We start from the raw sequence: 20,718 nt of genomic DNA, 5'->3' as shown, positions 1-20,718 counted from the left end.
CTATGTATGTCATTTTATATTTTGAAACTTTTATGATGTATTTAAATGGGTAGTTATGGTTGCAAGCTCCATTAGAAATTTGAATTGAGATACTGACCATATCTTGAGGGAAACATTTTTTTTTGGGGGTTAATATTCAACAGTATAGTGTATTGCACAAAAGCAAAAAACCGGGGTAAATTTTTTTTTTTTTTGGGGGGGGGGGTCAATTAGCAACAGCATTGTGTATTGCACAAAAGTAAAATATGAATATAAATTCAAATCATATAACCAATTTGAAGTTCTTTGACTACAGTTATTCTGTGTCAGCAACCTATTATGTGTCAAAAATTTAGTTACAATCCAAATTCAGACCTGTATCAAGCGTGAATTTTGTGTCCATTTTGGCCCCAACTTTTCAGGGTTGGACATCTGCGGTCGTATCCAGCTGCGCTCAGCGAGGCAATTTATTGGTTATTATCTTTTAAATTATAGTAGATAGAAAGAAAGTGTAAAATGAGAAAAATGTTCAGCTAAGTAAGATCTACAAAAAGGTCAGCATGATCAAATTATCAATTGACCCCTAAAGGAGTTATTGCCCTTGAAACACAATTTTTTACATTTTTTTGTGCGTCACTTACTTTTTCAAAAATCTTCTCCTCTGAAACTACTTGGCCAAATACTTGCAAACTTTAACTGACTGTTCCTTAGGGTATCTTGTTTATAAATTGTTTCCAAAGTTTTGCTCCATCAACAAACATTGCCACCATTGCTAAAAACACATGAAACAGAAAATAGGGGACAAATGCAGTTTTTGGCTTATATCTCACAAACTAAAGCAGTTAGAGCAAAAGTGACAGGATTATTGAATAGATTATTATAAGATCTATCTGCAACAAAATGTTCAGACCAATTTGCCAGCCTGTTGTTGGGTTATTGTACGAAATAGTTTTTTGGGAGAAATTATAGTTTTGGTTATTGCCATTGAAAGATTATTTTTTTTACAATTTTCTTTTTCTCTGAAATATTTCAAGAGAGATAAATGAACTTATTATGAGATATGGGATCCTTGAGTGAATTGACTCACATTTCTATCCAATAATCTCAAAATGCTAGATACTATCCATGTCCACTCTTGTTTGAAATTATACCTGGACTTTCTATTCAGTATTTAGCTTAGAAATTATATCTAAATATAATGCATTGTAAAACATGGCTGCTATTGCCAAGAAAGAACATAGTAGTAAAATGAAGTTTTCATTTTTTTGTCTCTTAAGCACCAAGGACAAAACTTACAGAATAAATATGATCAACAACTTAAAATCTATCTGCAGTGAGATTGCAGACAAATCATTTTTTTTTATTTTGAAGCAAATATGACCAAAACAAAGAATTTTTAAGCAAACACCGATATACATTAAACATGTTAAAAAGTTCAGGTGAGCGATTCAGGCTCTTGAGAGCTAGCCTCTTGTTTACTTTTTCATATAGTTGTTTTGAGGTCAAATGAAGGTGAGGCTCACAATATTTACAATGATGTTCATGTTTTCTATTTCAGCCAGAATCTGGGAAATTTCTTAGCTTTGCCCATGTAACGTTCTGGGTTGGAAATGCAAAACAGGTTGGTAAACAACTCAATTAAGAAAACAGGAGCTATGTTGGATAGAAATTAACCTTATGTAAATGAATATCAATACATCTGTTATTCAGGTTGAAAAACTCTCTACAGAAAGTCTGTAACTGTTAGAAAATTGGGTTGTATAAGAACTCTACGAAACAGACCAAAATCAGCTGTTATTTGTATTTGAATGTTCTAAAATCAATCAAAGTCTTATACATGTACTTGTATACGTGCACTTGCATAAGGTCAATTTCTATCTGATGTAGCTCACATATTATGTAGTATAATAATCTCTGTGTCAGAGAATTAATTATTATTACATGTATTATGTAGAGATTTTAATTTGACAGGTTAATAAAATTGAGAATGGAAATGGGGAATGTTTTGACAGTATTACATGAATCTGTGATGAAATGATTTGTCCTCAACAAATTCTATGGTATTTAAGGCAAATCATGGTACATATTCATGCAGTATTGATAAATTGTGCATATAATCCTCTTTGCAAGTCCTCGTTTTATTTAGAGTTGCTTCTTTTTGTCGAGCCTTCGACTTTTGTCGAAAAAGCAAGAACTTAGCGATCCTACATTCCGTCCGCGTCGTTGTCGTGGTCGTTGGCGGCGTCCACAAATATTCACTCTGTGGTTAAAGTTTTTGAAATTTTAATAACTTTCTTAAACTATCCTGGATTTGTACCAAACTTGGAAAGAAGCTTGTTTATGATTAAAAGCTAGTATCTAGAAGGAAATTTTGTTAAAATTTTGTTTGATTTTTTCCGTATTTTACTTATAAATGGACTTTGTTTTTCTTCCAGTTAACATTACATACAGTCTGCAGTTTAAGTTTTTAAAACATTTATTAGATTCATGAACTATCCTGGATTTTTACCAAACTTGGACAGAAGCTACTAACAATCAAAAGATAGTATAGAGAGGAATATTTTTATTTATTTTTTTCCTCATTTTTGTTGAGCCTGCGATTAACAGCAAAAGTAGGCGAGACACTGGGTTCCGCGGAACCCTTACGAATTTTTTTAGCTTACTTTGGCCACTAAAACATACAGAAATTCGGGGAATACAAAAAGAACTGCATTTAAATTTTTCATTTTGAATTTTCTTGTATGCCATCGACAGAAGGCTTATATAGGACTTCTTGGTTGCATTCAATATATGTTAAGCTTTATTAAAATTTTCACTAGTGAAACATTGTTAATATTCATGATAATTGAGAAATATTCTTACCAGCAAAGTATCAAAATATATGTTGACACGTATATGGTTCAAGAATGATGATGAATTATGTCCTTTTTTATTTTCAAAAAGTACAAATGTATCATTGTCTCTGTCAGCTCATATCATCTGTAAGAAGTACAGACATCCTTGTCCATGGTAACATTCCTTTTGTTTCTGTCAGCTCATGTCATCTGTAAGAAGTAGGGACATCCTTGTCCATTGTAACATTCCTTTTGTCTCTGTCAGCTCATGTCATCTGTAAGAAGTAGGGACATCCTTGTCCATGGTAACATTCCTTTTGTCTCTGTCAGCTCATGTCATCTGTAAGAAGTGGGGACATCCTTGTCCATGGTAACATTTCTTTTGTCTCTGTCAGCTCATGTCATTTGTAAGAAGTTAAGGGACATCCTTGTCCATGGTAACAGTCCTTTTGTCTCTGTCAGCTCATGTCATCTGTAAGAAGTAGGGACATCCTTGTCCATGGTAACATTCCTTTTGTCTCTGTCAGCTCATATCATCTGTAAGAACATGAAGAAATAGGGACATCCTTGTCCATGGTAACAGTCATTTTGTCTCTGTCAGCTCATGTCATCTGTAAGAAGTAGGGACATCCTTGTCCATGGTAACATTCCTTTTGTCTCTGTCAGCTCATGTCATCTGTAAGAAGTAGGGACTTCATTAGCTCATATCATCTGTAAGAAGTAGGGACATCCTGGTCCATGGTAACAGTCCTTTTGTCTCTGTCAGCTCATGTCATCTGTAAGAAGTAGGGACATCATTGTAAGTAGTAGGGACATCCTTGTCCATGGTAACATTCCTTTTGTCTCTGTCAGCTCATGTCATCTGTAAGAAGTAGGGACATCCTTGTCCATGGTAACATCCCTTTTGTCTCTGTCAGCTCATGTCATCTGTAAGAAGTAGGGACATCCTTGTCCATGGTAACATTCCTTTTGTCTCTGTCAGCTCATATCATCTGTAAGAAGTAGGGACATCCTTGTCCATGGTAACATTCCTTTTGTCTCTGTCAGCTCATGTCATCTGTAAGAAGTAGGGACATCCTTGTAAGTAGTAGGGACATCCTTGTCCATGGTAACATTCCTTTTGTCTCTGTCAGCTCATGTCATCTGTAAGAAGTAGGGACATCCTTGTCCATGCTAACATTCCTTTTGTCTCTGTCAGCTCATGTCATCTGTAAGAAGTAGGGACATCCTTGTTCGTGGTAACATTCCTTTTGTCTCTGTCAGCTCATGTCATCTGTAAGAAGTAGGGACATCCTTGTCCGTGGTAACATTCCTTTTGTCTCTGTCAGCTCATGTCATCTGTAAGAAGTAGGGACATCCTTGTCCATGGTAACATTCCTTTTGTCTCTGTCAGCTCATGTCATCTGTAAGAAGTAGGGACATCCTTGTCCATGGTAACATTCCTTTTGTCTCTGTCAGCTCATGTCATCTGTAAGAAGTAGGGACATCCTTGTCCATGGTAACATTCCTTTTGTCTCTGTCAGCTCATGTCATCTGAAAGAAGTAGGGACATCCTTGTCCATGGTAACATTCCTTTTGTCTCTGTCAGCTCATATCATCTGTAAGAACATGAAGAAATAGGGACATCCTTGTCCATGGTAACAGTCATTTTGTCTCTGTCAGCTCATGTCATCTGTAAGAAGTAGGGACATCCTTGTCCATGGTAACATTCCTTTTGTCTCTGTCAGCTCATGTCATCTGTAAGAAGTAGGGACATCCTTGTCCATGCTAACATTCCTTTTGTCTCTGTCAGCTCATGTCATCTGTAAGAAGTAGGGACATCCTTGTCCATGGTAACATTCCTTTTGTCTCTGTCAGCTCATGTCATCTGTAAGAAGTAGGGACATCCTTGTCCGTGGTAACATTCCTTTTGTCTCTGTCAGCTCATGTCATCTGTAAGAAGTAGGGACATCCTTGTCCATGGTAACATTCCTTTTGTCTCTGTCAGCTCATGTCATCTGTAAGAAGTAGGGACATCCTTGTCCGTGGTAACATTCCTTTTTGTCTCTGTCAGCTCATGTCATCTGTAAGAAGTAGGGACATCCTTGTCCATGGTAACATTCCTTTTGTCTCTGTCAGCTCATGTCATGGTAACATTCCTTTTCAATACCAACTTATTTTTATATCCTGTCAACTTAATAGAAATGGTTGAAATGAAATTTTAAGGATGATATATCATGTATATATGTAGAAAATGTCCACAAGCATGTAAGTTTTAAATGTTGATTTAACATTTTTAACTGCTCTAGTAACTCCGAAATATACTGTCAGACTATATCGACAATATGTAAGAAATTCAGAAAGGGCATTAATTCTTGGGAATTTTTTTTTTTATGCAGATATACTAAGAAGGGTCTTATTATAATTTTTATATTTGTTTCAGGAACAGAAACATCTGAAATAGTTGTAAGCTTTTATTTCATGGTTGGCACCACTAGAGAAAATACATGTTGTTTTCAATTTGTATAAGAAATGAATGTATCCAATGTAAAGTTTGTGATGAGCTCTTTTACATTGTTTTAGGTGTCAGACCACCAATTCAAAATCCCAATCTATTCAACCAAATTTTTGCAACTTTCACAGCTTTTTAAATATTTTACCTTAAGTTTAACTTCATAGAAACCAGGTATATCCTGAATTGTTCATGCATCACCTTTCTACATGCCAATTTTCAACCTATGTTTAAAGTCTTGTAGCGAGATACTAACGTATGGAAGACAAGTACTGCTAAAAATAACCCTTGGTATTCTGGAAATCTTAAATAAGTATACTATTAATCCTTAATCTTTAATGCAAACTCATGGACAAGTAAATTTTTGCTCAAAATGGTCTACATATATTTCTCCTTCAACAAAAGTTTCATTTCTGCAAATTTGTTTGTTAGTTTAAGTAAACAATGACATCAAAAGCACTATTATTTGTCAGGTGATATATGTTCTAAATTGAAGTGGGTGAATTGGTGGTCTGACACATAAAGACTGGTTACCATGGCTTCTTAATTCTAATCATATTCCTACTTTGTAGGCAGCCTCTTATTACTGTACCCGCATGGGATTTGAACCATTTGCTTACAAAGGGCTGGAGACAGGAAGTCGTGAAATTGCAGCACATGTTGTTAAACAGAATAAAATCATATTTGCCTTCCAGTCCATGCTGAATCCAGATGAACCAAAAGGTATTAAGAAATCTATGTTAAATGTACCAAATCAACTGCATTCAAACATTTCAAAGGATTTATCTTGATTAGCCCTCTTAGAACCCCTTAAATTCTCAAAGTTTGGGAGGTCAAAACATGCCTCAGCAATTTTTTTCTGGTTTATATATGCGAATAATTTTTGAATTAGAGATCATCTTTTTTTTTCTCAAGAACTAAACAAAGAAATCTACTGCACACAGATATTATGTAACTGCACCAGGCCAAAAATTGCTTCCTGGAGGCTTGTAAATAAGTATTTGGAAGATATATATATATATGCATGTAACAAACAAATGAGATTTTCATTGTTTATCAAATCATATATTAATGAACAGTAAAGATAACTATGAAGGACAGACAATTTACCATCTCTATTAGAAGAATGTAGTACAGATAAATTCAAGAAAAGAAGAAAATATGACTATTAATTATACTGTACAAAACATCGGAATGTGTAAAGGATATAACTCTACCTACAAAATAATTTACCTGTTCCAGTTGCATATAAGTGTTACCCCTGTATTTTTTGATTGAATGAGGGGTTACTATTTCTTGGTTTATTTATATGGATTTTAATCTAAATATGTAATAAATGTCATGATCTTTTTCTGAAAATAATTGTTGTACTATTGAATAATATTTTTAAATGTTTGACATTTATTTTTGTGGTTTGCTTGAACCCATGAACATGATGAAAACTACAAACAACAAATATTGGTCATGTTGGTAGGCTCTTTACCATGAAATTGGACAAATAAAATGGAATTCTCTGCAAATAAGTGGATAGCAACATAATCAAAAAGTTCATCAAAAGATTAAGTCCCTCTCTCATGTCTACATTTCCTAATGGACATGGAACCTAAGTATTTCAATAATTGAAGACATCAATCAGTTAGGAATATAAAAAAAAGTTGTAATAAGTTATTTTAATCATTATTATTATTTTTGGGTAACTGGAGAAAGTAAATTTATTTGTACCTAACCAAATGACAGCTCTGAGTCCAATGCATTACCTTTCAAAGTTACATTTTTAACAGTCAGGTCATCAACTTTGCCTGGAAAATTTGTCAAAGTAATTCTATCGTCAATTAAAAGAATCAGTCCTTTAATTTTATTTTATTATACCCCTGCTCAGAAGGATAGGGAGTCTACTGTTTTACCTCTGTCCATCTGTCTTTCCGTGAGTCCATCCTTTGAAATATTTGTAGTATTTTTATACGCCTGTCAAAATTTTTACGTATTATGGTATACAAATGTCTTCTGTCCGTCTGTCTGCCCGGCGTAAACATGTTGCACTGTAACTTGAGAACGACTAACCAAATTTCATGAAACTTAACATAGTTTTTTCTTATGATGGTCAAACGATCTGTATACTTTTTGGTGAAAATAAGATTAAAACTTTTTGAGTTACGGGACTTAGTAACTAAAATAGGTGTGTGTTTTTTTTCACATGTCGCACTGTATCTCAAAAACAATTTATGATTATTGCTTAAAACTTTACACACTTCTTAGTTATATTAATCTTAAGATCTGTATACTTTTTGGTGATGATTCAAAATTTTATTTTTGAGTTATTGAGTATTTTGTAAAAAAAGGGGGAGGGGTTTTTCACATGTCGCGCCGTATCTCAAAAACGATTTATGATTATTGCTTAAAATTTTACACATTTCTTAGTTATATTAATCTAAAGATCTGTATACTTTTTGGTTTTGATTCAAAATTTTATTTTAGAGATATTGGTTTTTTTTTTTAAAAGGGGGGTTTTCACATGTCACATTACAGTTTTCTCAGGAAATATGAATCGGAGCTTGAGTATAAAGCTACATGTATCAGTGTAACCCTTTCCACACCAATCACTTATCAACTTCCTGTTTACCAAATGTCTATAGCAAGGGTATCGTTATTGAGCAGTAGCTTACAGTGAGACTTGTTTTTGGCATAATTTAAAAACAGATAATAAGACCCTTATTGTTGTTCTAAAGAAAATATGATAGATGGTGTCTTTGTTGTTTACCATTGAGTGGAAAGAGGAGCAATGATGATGGGGAGGGGACAGGAGAAGGATTGATTTTTTGAGTTAGCCCACATAAATTATACAGATGTACTGTGAAAGTGTAGAAATTTTAACTGTATTAGTAACAGAGAAATTGTATAAATATTATGGTTCTATTTTTTCCAGAATTTGGTGCCCATCTTGTGAAGCATGGTGATGGTGTGAAGGATGTAGCTTTTGAAGTAGAAGATTTACCTGCTATTTTCAAAGTAAGATATCATAGGAGTACAAATGTATTACTTATTAGTGCCAGTCATTGTAAGAATCAGGCAATTTAGAAGAATTTTAAAACATGGTCGAAAAAAACCCACCAATATAACCATCCTATTTTGAAGTTATCCTCATCCTGAATTAGAAATTGTAGGTCTTTTATTTCTGTGTGTTGTAATTCAAGAAATCTCTAGATAACTTTTGGTTAGAATGATAGCAAATTATGGAGTTAGCTCCCTTTAATTCTTAATTTCTAGTGCATTCCAACCAAATTATAACTTACAATGCCAGAACAGTAAAAGGAAACTGATGTTATAGTTGTGCACCATTTTACATTTTGAAATTAATGTAATTATGAGTAGGTTTTTGTTTGTCGTGTTTTCACCACTGTCTGATTCTTGGGCGGATTGGCACTTTATAAGCTTTGCAAGTTACAGACAATTCATTTTTTTATGGATTCAAACATTTTTGTCAAATAAAGTTGAGTTTGAACTAGGAATGGTTGAAGGTGACTGAAAATCAGAATTAGTTATTCTGTTCAGCTTTCTAATTGGTCCTTTCCTTCGAAAAATTATTTCCCAAGTTGGAAATATAATGAATTTCTGAAACAAGTGCAACTATATGCAACATATGTTTTAGAAATGATCCAGTGGCTGTTATCTTGTTATTGTATATGTATAAAAAGTAATGTGTCATGGGTGCATGTATACATCAATAAAACAACGACACTAATAGTTTTCACCTTTTTAAATATTATAAAAACACAATAGACATGATAGAAAGCCAAACAAACCACACATTAATATCTAATTGTATAAGATTTTATCCAAGTTCTAACATAATGCATTTAAGATTGAGAGTTTTGTTAATATTTAGAAAACCTTAATTTTTTTGTGTTGTAAGGTTGCTGTCTAATTGTAAAAACTCATCAAAGATACCAGGCTTATAATTTGGTATACCAGACATGCATTTCGTCTACATAAGACAATTTATCTCATATCTTTTTTGTTCATGTTCTAATATTTGTCTAAACAGCAAATTTCTACCTGTTTTAACATATAATTTCTGTGACATTACATCATATCATTTGTATTCATTTGTTAACAATTAAGTTTTTCTTATATTGTTTTAGAGAGCTGTAGGCAGAGGTGCTTTAGTTGTGAAGGAGCCATGGGAAGAGAGTGATGAGAATGGCACTGTCAAGTTTGCTCAGGTCCAGACGTATGGAGATACTACCCATACATTGATAGACAAATCAAAGTACAAAGGATTATTCCTACCAGGATATCAACCAACCAAATTTAAAGACCCACTCAGTGATATGCTGTAAGTTCAATTGCACTATAGATAATAAGTTTGTTAACAAATTTTCTTTCAAGTCGTCAATGCTATTTTTACTTGACTGGGAGCTATTTGAAATTAAGGTTAAGTCATGAAACTAAAATTGCTGAGATAAAACCTGGGTTAATATGAATTTATTGTAAATAAAAAAAGCTCTTTAACATGTATAACTTGAAAAGAATTAGTTCCAATATCAATGAAATACCCTCTTGAATGGGTTTTACATATAATGTGTATTTTGTTTGATACTGCTTTGAACCTCAAAGAACTTTAACATCCAAAATCGATATCAATAGCACTCATAAAATGTTTCCTCAACAGAATAATTGTACAGCATTGGAAACCAAAACAGTAACAGAAAACCAGGATCAGGGAATCAGAAATCATAAGAAGAAGAAAAAAACGCAAATCCATGGCCAAAAGAAAAAATATGAACAGTCAAACAGTATGCCCACAAAGCACTACACAATACCCTAAAGATTGAGCAACCCAAACCATAAACATGACAAACAATAGCGTTGAACTCAAGGGTAAAGCAGATCCTGCTCCACTAGTGGCACAAGTGGATACTCTCATTTGGAAAGTTGTAGTTTACAGCATTTTTGTCAGCAAATGTGTTGGAATAATATAGAAAAAAATATATTAATGCATTGTATATATAATGGTTTTAGTTATCCAAAAAAAGACATGAAACTTTAAGGATAAATGTAGAGCACAATGATGCATAAATGTTTAATTTTTACAGACCTACAATTGGTTTAAACTTCATTGATCACATTGTTGGGAACCAGCCAGATGAGGAAATGGTACCAGTATCAGACTGGTATGTGTAAACATTGAATTTGTCAAAGCTAGGTGAAATTGTGCAGAGATTCAAACTTGTAGAAAATATCTTAGAGTCCTGATCATTGATAAGCATATCTTTGAAATTGTTTCTCAAATGTTATCAGTTAGTTTGTAGGAAAATAATGTTAAAGATATCGGTAACACTTGGAAAGAAAAGTACAAGCAGTGGAAACCGATATTTGACGTACCAAACTTATCTACTAAATGTTATACATTATTCGTTGTGTTTTATAATTATGAATAAAGCAAATTAGTTTTTTTCAGTACAATGCAATAACATGCAACCAAATTCTTTTTTTTTTTGGCAACACACTTGACAGACAACTAGTGAATATTTAAAATTTTTAAATCTGACATCTTTACGAAAAATAAAAAAAAACCTAACTGGAACTTTTAACCCTGAACATGCAATGATACTCGTCAAACAAATAAATATTACTTGTATTTTGGTATTATGCTATAGAAAAAAAGGTTACTTTTAAGGATTTTATTGATGCATAATTGATAAACATGGCAGACTTTGTTTCAGGGTTGTGAGTGAAAAGTCCAGTTAACACACACAAAAAAACTGCCGTAAAATAAATTTTCTGACTCATTATTCAATACAATGCTGTAGAAATAATATTTAAATAAAAAAAGATTAACAATGCTTACAGAACTATTTCGCCTGTGTAGCATGTGTAGAAATGCATACTCATAATGTTATGAAACATATTCATACAGGTATAAACTATTTGGTTGCCATGACGCTCACCAAAGAAATAAGACTTGCATAACATACAACATTGGAATTTTTTATGTTTGAAATTACTTGTATTGCTGGGTTTTTTGCTGCAAGCTTAATTTTTTTTTAAACTTGAATATATTTATACATATAGCCTAGATACTACACTTTACTGATTTAAAAGAAATGAATTAGCTTGTGAATGTCTGTAAGTTTGACTTCAAAGTGTTAGAACACTTGAAGAACTTATTTTGCAACACCAGTTCCATGAAAAATATTGAGGTCAAGCAGTGTAAGCGATTTCAACATAGATTTTTTTTTTGGTATTTATACAATAGGTATGAGAAAAATTTGATGTTCCATCGGTTCTGGTCTATTGATGATTCTCAATTGCACACAGAATATTCAGCATTAAGATCCATTGTTGTAACAAACTATGAAGAAACTATCAAAATGCCAATTAATGAACCAGCACCTGGTAAGAGGAAAAGTCAGATTCAGGTGAGTCCAATATAGGTTTAAGTTGAAGCATTTCAGAAAAAATTAGAAAAAGGGGCGTTTTATTTCGTATGAAAATGTGTAATAAACCTGAAAAAGAAAAATTCAGAATATTCTACAAGAAAAAATGGTTTTTAAATATTCAAAAAGAAAAATGGTAAATAAAAATATAAAAGAAAATAAAGAAATAGTGACGATCTATTTTGGTTTTACAATTGGATTGAGAAAACAAAAAAGCAGTTGTATATTCATATATTTTATTCATAATATTAATGTGTTCTCACTTTCTTTTTTAAATTTGATATTATTGAATCATATGCACATGACAAAATAAGGGGAGATAACTCAAAGTTTTTCTCTAACCATGATAGTCTCATGGTAAGCACACACCTTTTTGAGTTAAAGCAAGTAGTGGTCAGATTTAAGTAAGAATAATGTTTCCAAGTTGGATAACACTTGGTCTATTACACAGTATTTACCAAAGTCAAATCACAATTAATATATTCTTGTCCTTTAAATATGGAGCGTATCCAATAGATATTAAATATCCATCCATTTACAATGTACATTTCATGTGCATGTTTGGAAAGGAAAAAATGAATAAGAATTCCAAATTAAAAAAAAAAAACAAACAAAAACAAAAAACAATTATGGATTATGTTCTTGGTTTTGTGGTAATGCATGACTTTACCACTTAGCTACTTATGTTTTCAGGAATATGTGGACTTTTATGGAGGAGCAGGTGTACAGCATATTGCTATGCAGTCAGATGATATTATCAGTACAGTAAGTAATGTACCTTATCTTAAGGATCCTTAGATAAAACAGTAAGAAAAAAAAAAGTCATGTATCTATTGCAGTACTGTATATTAATGATATGCAAATAAGGCACCAAATACATAGAAAAAAACAAAATGTGTCCAAATTTTAACATGGATTTTTATACGACCGCAAAATAAAAAAATAAAAATTCTGCAATTAACCGAATTATGCAATAAAGCGGTATGCGATTAAGTGGAGTCTACAGTAGTAACCCTGACTGATAAAAGGCCCCAGGATAGGAAATAATTCAAAAGATAAACTGAATAGCCTAACTTAAGCTATTGACATTAAATAAAAAACTGATATGGTAGACAGCAACCAATGATAACCACTGGAATACAACCTCTAGGCTTGGTACAGGCAAACGAAGAATGTGGCAGGGTTAAACATCTTTGTATGCACTCAATCCTAATCTGTGACAATGCTGTACAAATACAAAATTAGAACATAGTGTAAAAATGTGTTTAAAAGGGTATTCCTTCATCAGAGTACAAAAATCAACTAACAAAATGATATTAGATGCAAATAATCAATCTGTATGCTTGCATGAAAACTGTTGATAGCATTGAAGGAAAGATATCTGTGATCCCAATAACACTTCAGTCTTTATTAGAAATGGAAATTATTATTTAAAATATGTTCACTGTTTAGAGTTTTGATTTTTATAGGTAACTAAGTTACGGGAGAGAGGGATGATGTTTTTAGACATACCAGATACTTACTACAAAAATCTCAGGGAAAGACTGAAGAAGTCAAAATGTAAAGTCAAGGAAAATTTAGATACAGTATGTATTACAATGATAGATTGAGTAGATACAGTATGTATTACAATGATAGATTGAGTAGATACAGTATGTATTACAATGATAATCATAGATTGAGTAGATACAGTATGTATTACAATGATAATCATAGATTGAGTAGATACAGTATGTATTACAATGATAATCATAGATTGAGTAGATACAGTATGTATTACAATGATAATCATAGATTGAGTAGATACAGTATGTATTACAATGATAGATTGAGGAATAATTGACCATTTGGGGTAGTTGGTTGAAATTTTCTTTCTAACTAAAAGTACCCTTAAAATGAAAATTCAGGAGCATTGCATTTGCGCCAATTTTTACAAAATCCAATCTTTCATTTGGACCAAAAAATAAAAACTACATTTGCGCCATTTTACAGGTAACATATTACGGAAAAATTTAAATATTCATTTCTATTTCGTGAATATTTTTTTTAGAATATTCCCCCTGTGTAATTAAGTGAGTTCATCATGCCTCATTTCTAATATAAAACTGAGAGTCACTAAGGTTTAAAATTATATAGTGTTCACGTGTCTGAAATTTCAAGATGGACATTGTCAATTCTGAGATAAACAGGCCGTTAGCTTTCTCAATTGAATTGTTTCATATTTTTCATGTTGGGACCGATTATAGCCGACAATACAGTATGGGTTTTTCTCATTGTTGAAGGCCGAACGGTTGCCTATAATTGCTTATATCCCCTTCATTTGAACTTAAGTGGATAGTTGTGTCATTGACACTTCCTTATTTTTATATAGAGGAAATAAGTCTCTATTTTTGACCACACAAATATAGGTTATCTAATGTACATTGTACATGAGTACATCCTGACCGTTACTTACAAGTCTTGTGCCAGAACAAACATTTGGTTTTACTTCAGGGTATAGTCCTAAGAACTTGTCAGTGTATAGTGCTTTCATTATGGTTATGATGACTGATTTCGGATGAATATGTTTTATTATGCAAACAAAAACTGTTTTAAAGTTATTATTAAAAGTTTCTTTTGAATAAATCTATTGTTTTATACTATTTACCTGTAATTACCTGTATTATTGGTGCAAATGAAATCTTTTATTTTGGCGAAAATGAAAGATTTTTTTGGCGCAAAAGCAAAGCACCGTTAAATTCATAATTATATCCTAATCCAAAAGAGGGGTATACTGGTTTACCTCTATCTACACAGGTTAAGTTCTTCTGTTTTATCAATGACAGTTTTATAAACGAAATTACATTACACTCAAAATTTATTTCTGATAGAAAAAAGTCAATTTCTGACAAAAACGTCATTAAAAATGTCCCATCTTGATTAATTTGATCGAAATTAAGAATTTAGTGTCATTAATTTGAATTCAAAGTCAGTCATGACTGAAATATTTTTCAGTTTCTTGACCCTTGAAACACATTGATAAAAGAGAAAAGAACAAATAATTCTCTGCTTATAGACTTAATTTTTTAAAAATGTTTTTGTCTCTTTTAAATTTCTTTAACAATATTTAATGCAATTTTTTTTCAGATACAAAAACTGAAGATTTTGATTGATTATGATGAGAATGGTTACTTGCTACAAATATTTACCAAGATTATGCAGGACAGACCCACATTGTTCTTAGAAGTTATACAGAGGAAAAACCATCAGGTATACAATAATTACACCTATCAACAGCAATAGTGTTATATTAAATGTTTTAGAAAATTTTGAGAATTTTTAGAAAAAAAACTGACAGTCGATAATCATACAAATTTTAAATACTTACTCCTCGCAACAAAGAAAATTGATAATCATACAAAAAAGTAAAACAGCAAAAATACTGAACTCCAAGGAAAATTCAAAACGGAAAGTCCTTTATCAAATGGCAAAATCAAAAGAAACACATCAAATGAATGGAAAACAACTGTCATATTCCTGACTTGGTACAGGCATTTCCTTATATAGAAAATGGTGGATTTAACCTGGTTTTATAGCTAGCTAAACCTCTCACTTGTATGAGAGTCGCATAAAATTCCAATATATTGACAACAATGTGTGAACAAAACAAACAGACATTGCACATTGTCAAATACCTTTTTTTCTTTATTTTCAGGGAAATTTTTTGTGTTTTTTTTTTAGTTTTGGGGAAAAAAATATTTTAATTTTTCAAATTTATTTTTCTAATTTTTTGTTTCCAAATTAATTTATTTTTTATTTTGCAATTTTAATTTTTTTTTTTCTAATTTTATTTCTTAATTATGGCAAAATTTTTATTTTTTGGAATTTTTGGCATAATTTTATTTGTCCCCAGGTGAACAAGGGTTGGGTGTTATTTACACCCGGGTAATAAACCAATCAGATTGCAGGATTTTTGCTGCATAAGAAATAAAAGACCATATCATGGCCGGACAATAAACTGAAGTGTATAATGGATTGAAAACACTTTAAAAAAGATCTTAAAGTGACAAAAAGAATGCTTCTCCACATGTTGCACCTCTGGTATGTTACTCATTGTAAAATCTGCAAAGAAATCAATTCTGGTCCCTTTATTTGTGGAAAATTTTGATGGTCTTTTTCATACAGATATTCTGTAAAATTGACCAAGTTAAGATTGCAACTGAATAACTTTCAAAGTGATGATTAACAAGATTTCCTCGATTGCAGCAAATTTTTAATCGAGGAATTCTTGTTAGGAATGTGTCAAAAAAGTTTTCTCCTCAAGAAAGACAATCCCAATAATAATCTTTTGCTGATAAATAATAATTTTGATTTTAGGTAAGTCAGTGATGAAAAAAAATAATTTGTAAGAAATATATACATGATTTAGTATAAATGTTTTAATCCATTGATTTTCACTTTGCTTGGATGGTGTATAAATCATCAGGTCCGGGAACACAGTTATCGTCCTTTGATTTTTCGTTTTCTACAAATATTGTCACTAGTGTGGACAGTGTATTACTTGCAATGTTTTTTCATACCCCTTCCAAATTTATTTCTTCATGTTTTATGCCTCAAATAGCAAGTAGGGTGATGAAATTACACTGTAACAAAATTTGGGTTATGAATTTTAAAGTAAAGTAGTGATTTGGTCCAACTGAAAAAGGTTAATCAAAGCACGAAAGCGCTGTAAAGGCAGTTAATTACAGGTTGTGTGTATTTTAAGTCCAGTTATATCATTATCTTGCATAGTACAGTGTACTTATCAGAGGTGGCTTTCAGTATTTAAGATTTAGAGTTCTCTAATGATATTGAATAAGTTTTATTAATGTCATATTCTGAGCACTATATGAAGGCGATTGTTCTCACTTGTTTATGAACAAAGCCAAACAAGTACAAAGTTGAAGAGCATTGAGGACCTAAAATTCCAAAAAGTTGTGCCAAATACGGCTAAGGTAATCTATTCCTTGGATAAGAAAATCCTTAGTTTTTATACAACCGCAAAAAAAATTTTGTGGTCGTATATTGGTATGACGTTGGCGTCGTCGTCGTCGTCCGGCGTCGTCGTCGTCCGAATACACATTAGTTTTCGCACTCTAACTTTAGTTTAAGTGAATGAATCTCAATGAAATTTTACCATAAGGTTCAATACCACAAAAGGAAGGTGGGGATTGATTTTGGGGGTTATGGTACCCACAGTTAAGGAATTAGGGGCCAAAAAGGGGCCAAAAATAAGCATTTTTGTAACTTCCAGACATAACTTGTGTGTAAGTGTATGGATCTCTCTGACATTGTACCACAAGGTTCCATATCACAAAGGGAATGCTGGGATTGATTTTGGGGGTAATTGCCTCCAAATTTTAGGAATAAGGGGCCAAAAAGGGGCAAAAATCAAGCATTTTTCTAGTTTCATGACAATAACTTGTGTGTAAGAGTATGGATCTCTCTGACATTGTATCACAAGGTTCCATATCACAAAGGGAATGCTGGGATTGATTTTGGGGGTAATTGCCTCCATATTTTAGGAATTAGGGGCCAAAAAGGGGCGAAAAACAAGCATTTTTCTAGTTTCATGACAATAACTTGTGTGTAAGTGTATGGATCTTTATGAAATTGTACTACAAGGTTCCATATCACAAAGGGAAAGCTGGAATTGAGTTTGGGGGTAATTGCCCAAAAAGTTTAGGAATAAGGGGCCAAAAAGGGGCAAAAAATAAGCATTTTTCTAGTTTCCAGACAATAACTTGTGTTCAAATGTATGGATCTCTCTGAAATTGTACTGCAAGGTACCATACCTCAAAGGGAAAACTGGGATTGATTTTTGGGGGTAATTCCCTCAAAATTTTAGTAATTAGGGGCCATAAAAGGGCAAAAAACAAGCATTTTTCTAGTTTCAGGACAATAACTTGTGTGTAAGTGTATGGATCTTTATGAAATTGTACTGCAAGGTTCCATATCACAAAGGGAAAGCTGGGTTTGAGTTTGGGGGTAATTGCCCTAAACGTTTAGGAATTTGGGGCCAAAAAACAAGCATTTTTCTAGTTTCAAGACAATAACTTGTGTTCAAGTGTATGGATCTCTCTGAAATTGTACTGCAAGGTACCATACCACAAAGGGAAAGCTGGGATTGAGTTTGGGCCAATGGGGTGATGAATCATAAGGGGGTTCAAAAAAATTTGGGGGATTTTTTTTTCTTTTTTTCATACATGTAAACCTCCCGACGGGAGTACAATAATCCCGTTTTCAGGGGTCTCCTCCCGACCTCGCGTTGAAGAGAAAAAAATCCTGTGTATGAAATCTGCCCAACATATCATCTCAGACATCTGGTGTAACTGACATCACCTGAAGTTATATTTTACCTGTAAATCAATTAACATGCATAATTATATGGCTTCACTTGTCAGCTTGGGTGTCAAACATACTGGTAATCAACGATTTTTACCTCAGGCTAACTGCCGTTGTGTAATAAAAACTTTGTGTATTTATTGGGTTACTTCCCCTGATTTATCCTGTTTTAAGTTACTTTCCTTTAAATAATGTAAATTTTTAAAAGAATATAAATAAAATATAAATTGAACAAATAATCATAAAAGGATGGTAATTAAATGATTTTAAATGTCTTAGGACAAATAAAAAAATAATAATTTGAAAATTATTTGAGGGTTCTATACTTTCTTTCAAGGCTTAAATTGAATTCATATAATAACTATGACCCATGTTAGAAATTTAAATGAGTTTCTGATTATTCAAATAAAATCTAACTGCAAATGCAGATAGGTAAACAAATGATCTGATTGCAATGTTTGTCCTATAGAATAATGATATATAAGATATGAATTGAAAAATTTAAAGAACATACTAAAAAAAAAGAATCTTAGATTGAACATGTAGAATATTAAGATAAAGAAACTTTATAAGTACAAGGGTACTATAAACATAATACATAATACATTCGGATTGAAAGTTGAAGAAAACACACTTTAAAAGACAATTTTTACAGCACACGGTTACATTTACGACAAACTTTATGTCGATTAAAAACCTCCTGATCTGAGTCCTAATCTCCTGACCAAAATTTTCCAATCTCCTGATCTGAGTTTCACAGTCCATCACATGTATGTTTTTTTCTTTAAAATTTTCCATTTTAAATTGGTTATTTCTGATGTACATGTATATATAAAAGCAAATAATAATGATATGGTTTGAATAGGTAAATTAAAAAATTTTAAGTTCTTAGACCACTTTCATTCTGTGTGAGAAACCTATGCTGTGTCAAATATTTAATTACAATCCAAATTCAGTGCTGTATCAAGCTTGAATGTTGTGTCCATACTTGCCCCAACTGTTCAGGGTTCGACCTCTGCGGTCGTATCAAGCTGCGCCCCAGCGGAGCATTTTATTTCATTGGCAATCATAACACATCTCCTTATTTATATAATGATCTATATTTAACGACCTCAGGTACCAAAAAAATGTATGTAACTAAACTATGATGGGAAACCTTTGACTTCTTTCTTTATATAAACTTTTGATTTGGTACCATAGAACTATGTAGAGTAAATGTACATTGCAACATGTCAACTCTTTCAACTCCAAGCAAAATTATATTTCCAAGCATAAAGTAATTTATGAATGAAATAAAATGCTCCGCTGGGGCGCAGCTTGATACAACCGCAGAGGTCGAACCCTGAACAGTTGGGGCAAGTATGAACACAACATTCAAGCTTGATTCAGCACTGAATTTGGATTGTAATTAAATATTTGACACAGCATAGGTTTCTGACACAGAATGAAAGTGGTCTAAGATACTTAAAAAAATTTAATTTACCTATTCAAACCATATCATTATTATTTGCTTTTATATATAAATCAGAAATAACCAATTTAAAATGGAAAATTTTAAAGAAAAAAAAGGAAAAAGAATCCCCCCCCCAAATTTGTTGAACCCCCTTATGATTCATCACCCCAAAACTTAATCCCAGCCTTCCCTTTGTGGTATGGTACCTTGCAGTACAATTTCAGAGAGATCCATCCACTTGAACACATGTTATTGTCTGGAAACTAGAAAAATGCTTGTTTTTTGGCCCCTTTTTGGTCCCAAATTCCTAAACGTTTAGGGCAATTACCCCCAAACTCAAACCCAGCTTTCCCTTTGTGATATGGAACCTTGTAGTACAATTTCATAAAGATCCATACACTTACACACAAGTTATTGCCATGAAACTAGAAAAATGCTTGTTTTTTGCCCCTTTTTTGCCCCTAATTCCTAAAATTTGGAGGCAATTACCCCCAAAATCAATCCCAGCATTCCCTTTGTGATATGGAACCATGTGATACAATGTCAGAGAGATCCATAGACTTACACACAAGTTATTGTCATGAAACTAAAAAAATGCTTGTTTTTTGCCCCTTTTTGGCCCCTAATTCCTAAAATTTGGAGGCAATTACCCCCAAAATCAATCCCAGCATTCCCTTTGTGGTATGGTACCTTGCAGTACAATTTCAGAGAGATCCATACACTTGAACACAAGTTATTGTCTGGAAACTAGAAAAATGCTTATTTTTGGCCCCTTATTCCTAAACTTTTTGGGCAATTACCCCCAAACTCAATTCCAGCTTTCCCTTTGTGATATGGAACCTTGTAGTACAATTTCATAAAGATCCATACACTTACACACAAGTTATTGCCATGAAACTAGAAAAATGCTTGTTTTTTGCCCCTTTTTGGCCCCTAATTCCTAAAATTTGGAGGCAATTACCCCCAAATTCAATCCCAGCATTCCCTTTGTGATATGGAACCTTGTGATACAATGTCAGAGAGATCCATAGACTTGCACACAAGTTAGTGTTATGAAACTAGTAAAATGCTTGTTTTTTGCCCCTTTTTGGCCCCCAATTCCTAAAATTTGGAGGCAATTACCCCCAAAAATCAATCCCAGCATTCCCTTTGTGATATGGA

The 20,718-nt window shown here is 32.6% G+C and overlaps 1 protein-coding gene across 1 annotated transcript in view; it reads left to right on the top strand.

Annotated features, from left to right (window-relative positions):
- The window catches only part of LOC127711810 (4-hydroxyphenylpyruvate dioxygenase-like), a 34,949-nt gene that overhangs the window by 6,039 nt on the left and 8,192 nt on the right, over positions 1-20,718 (top strand). Inside the window, exons 3-11 of the mRNA XM_052217964.1 lie at positions 1,538-1,600; positions 5,877-6,027; positions 8,228-8,310; positions 9,444-9,637; positions 10,398-10,475; positions 11,561-11,723; positions 12,435-12,506; positions 13,211-13,327; positions 14,868-14,990. Coding sequence (XP_052073924.1) covers positions 1,538-1,600; positions 5,877-6,027; positions 8,228-8,310; positions 9,444-9,637; positions 10,398-10,475; positions 11,561-11,723; positions 12,435-12,506; positions 13,211-13,327; positions 14,868-14,990 — 1,044 coding nt within the window. The remainder of the gene's footprint in view (positions 1-1,537; positions 1,601-5,876; positions 6,028-8,227; positions 8,311-9,443; positions 9,638-10,397; positions 10,476-11,560; positions 11,724-12,434; positions 12,507-13,210; positions 13,328-14,867; positions 14,991-20,718) is intronic.

The sequence above is a fragment of the Mytilus californianus genome, unplaced genomic scaffold, assembly GCF_021869535.1.
Source record: "Mytilus californianus isolate M0D057914Y unplaced genomic scaffold, xbMytCali1.0.p SCAF_8, whole genome shotgun sequence".
Lineage (NCBI taxonomy): Eukaryota > Metazoa > Mollusca > Bivalvia > Mytilida > Mytilidae > Mytilus > Mytilus californianus.
The sequence above is the reverse complement of the archived record's forward strand: the minus strand, read 5'-3'. Positions and strand labels throughout refer to the sequence as shown.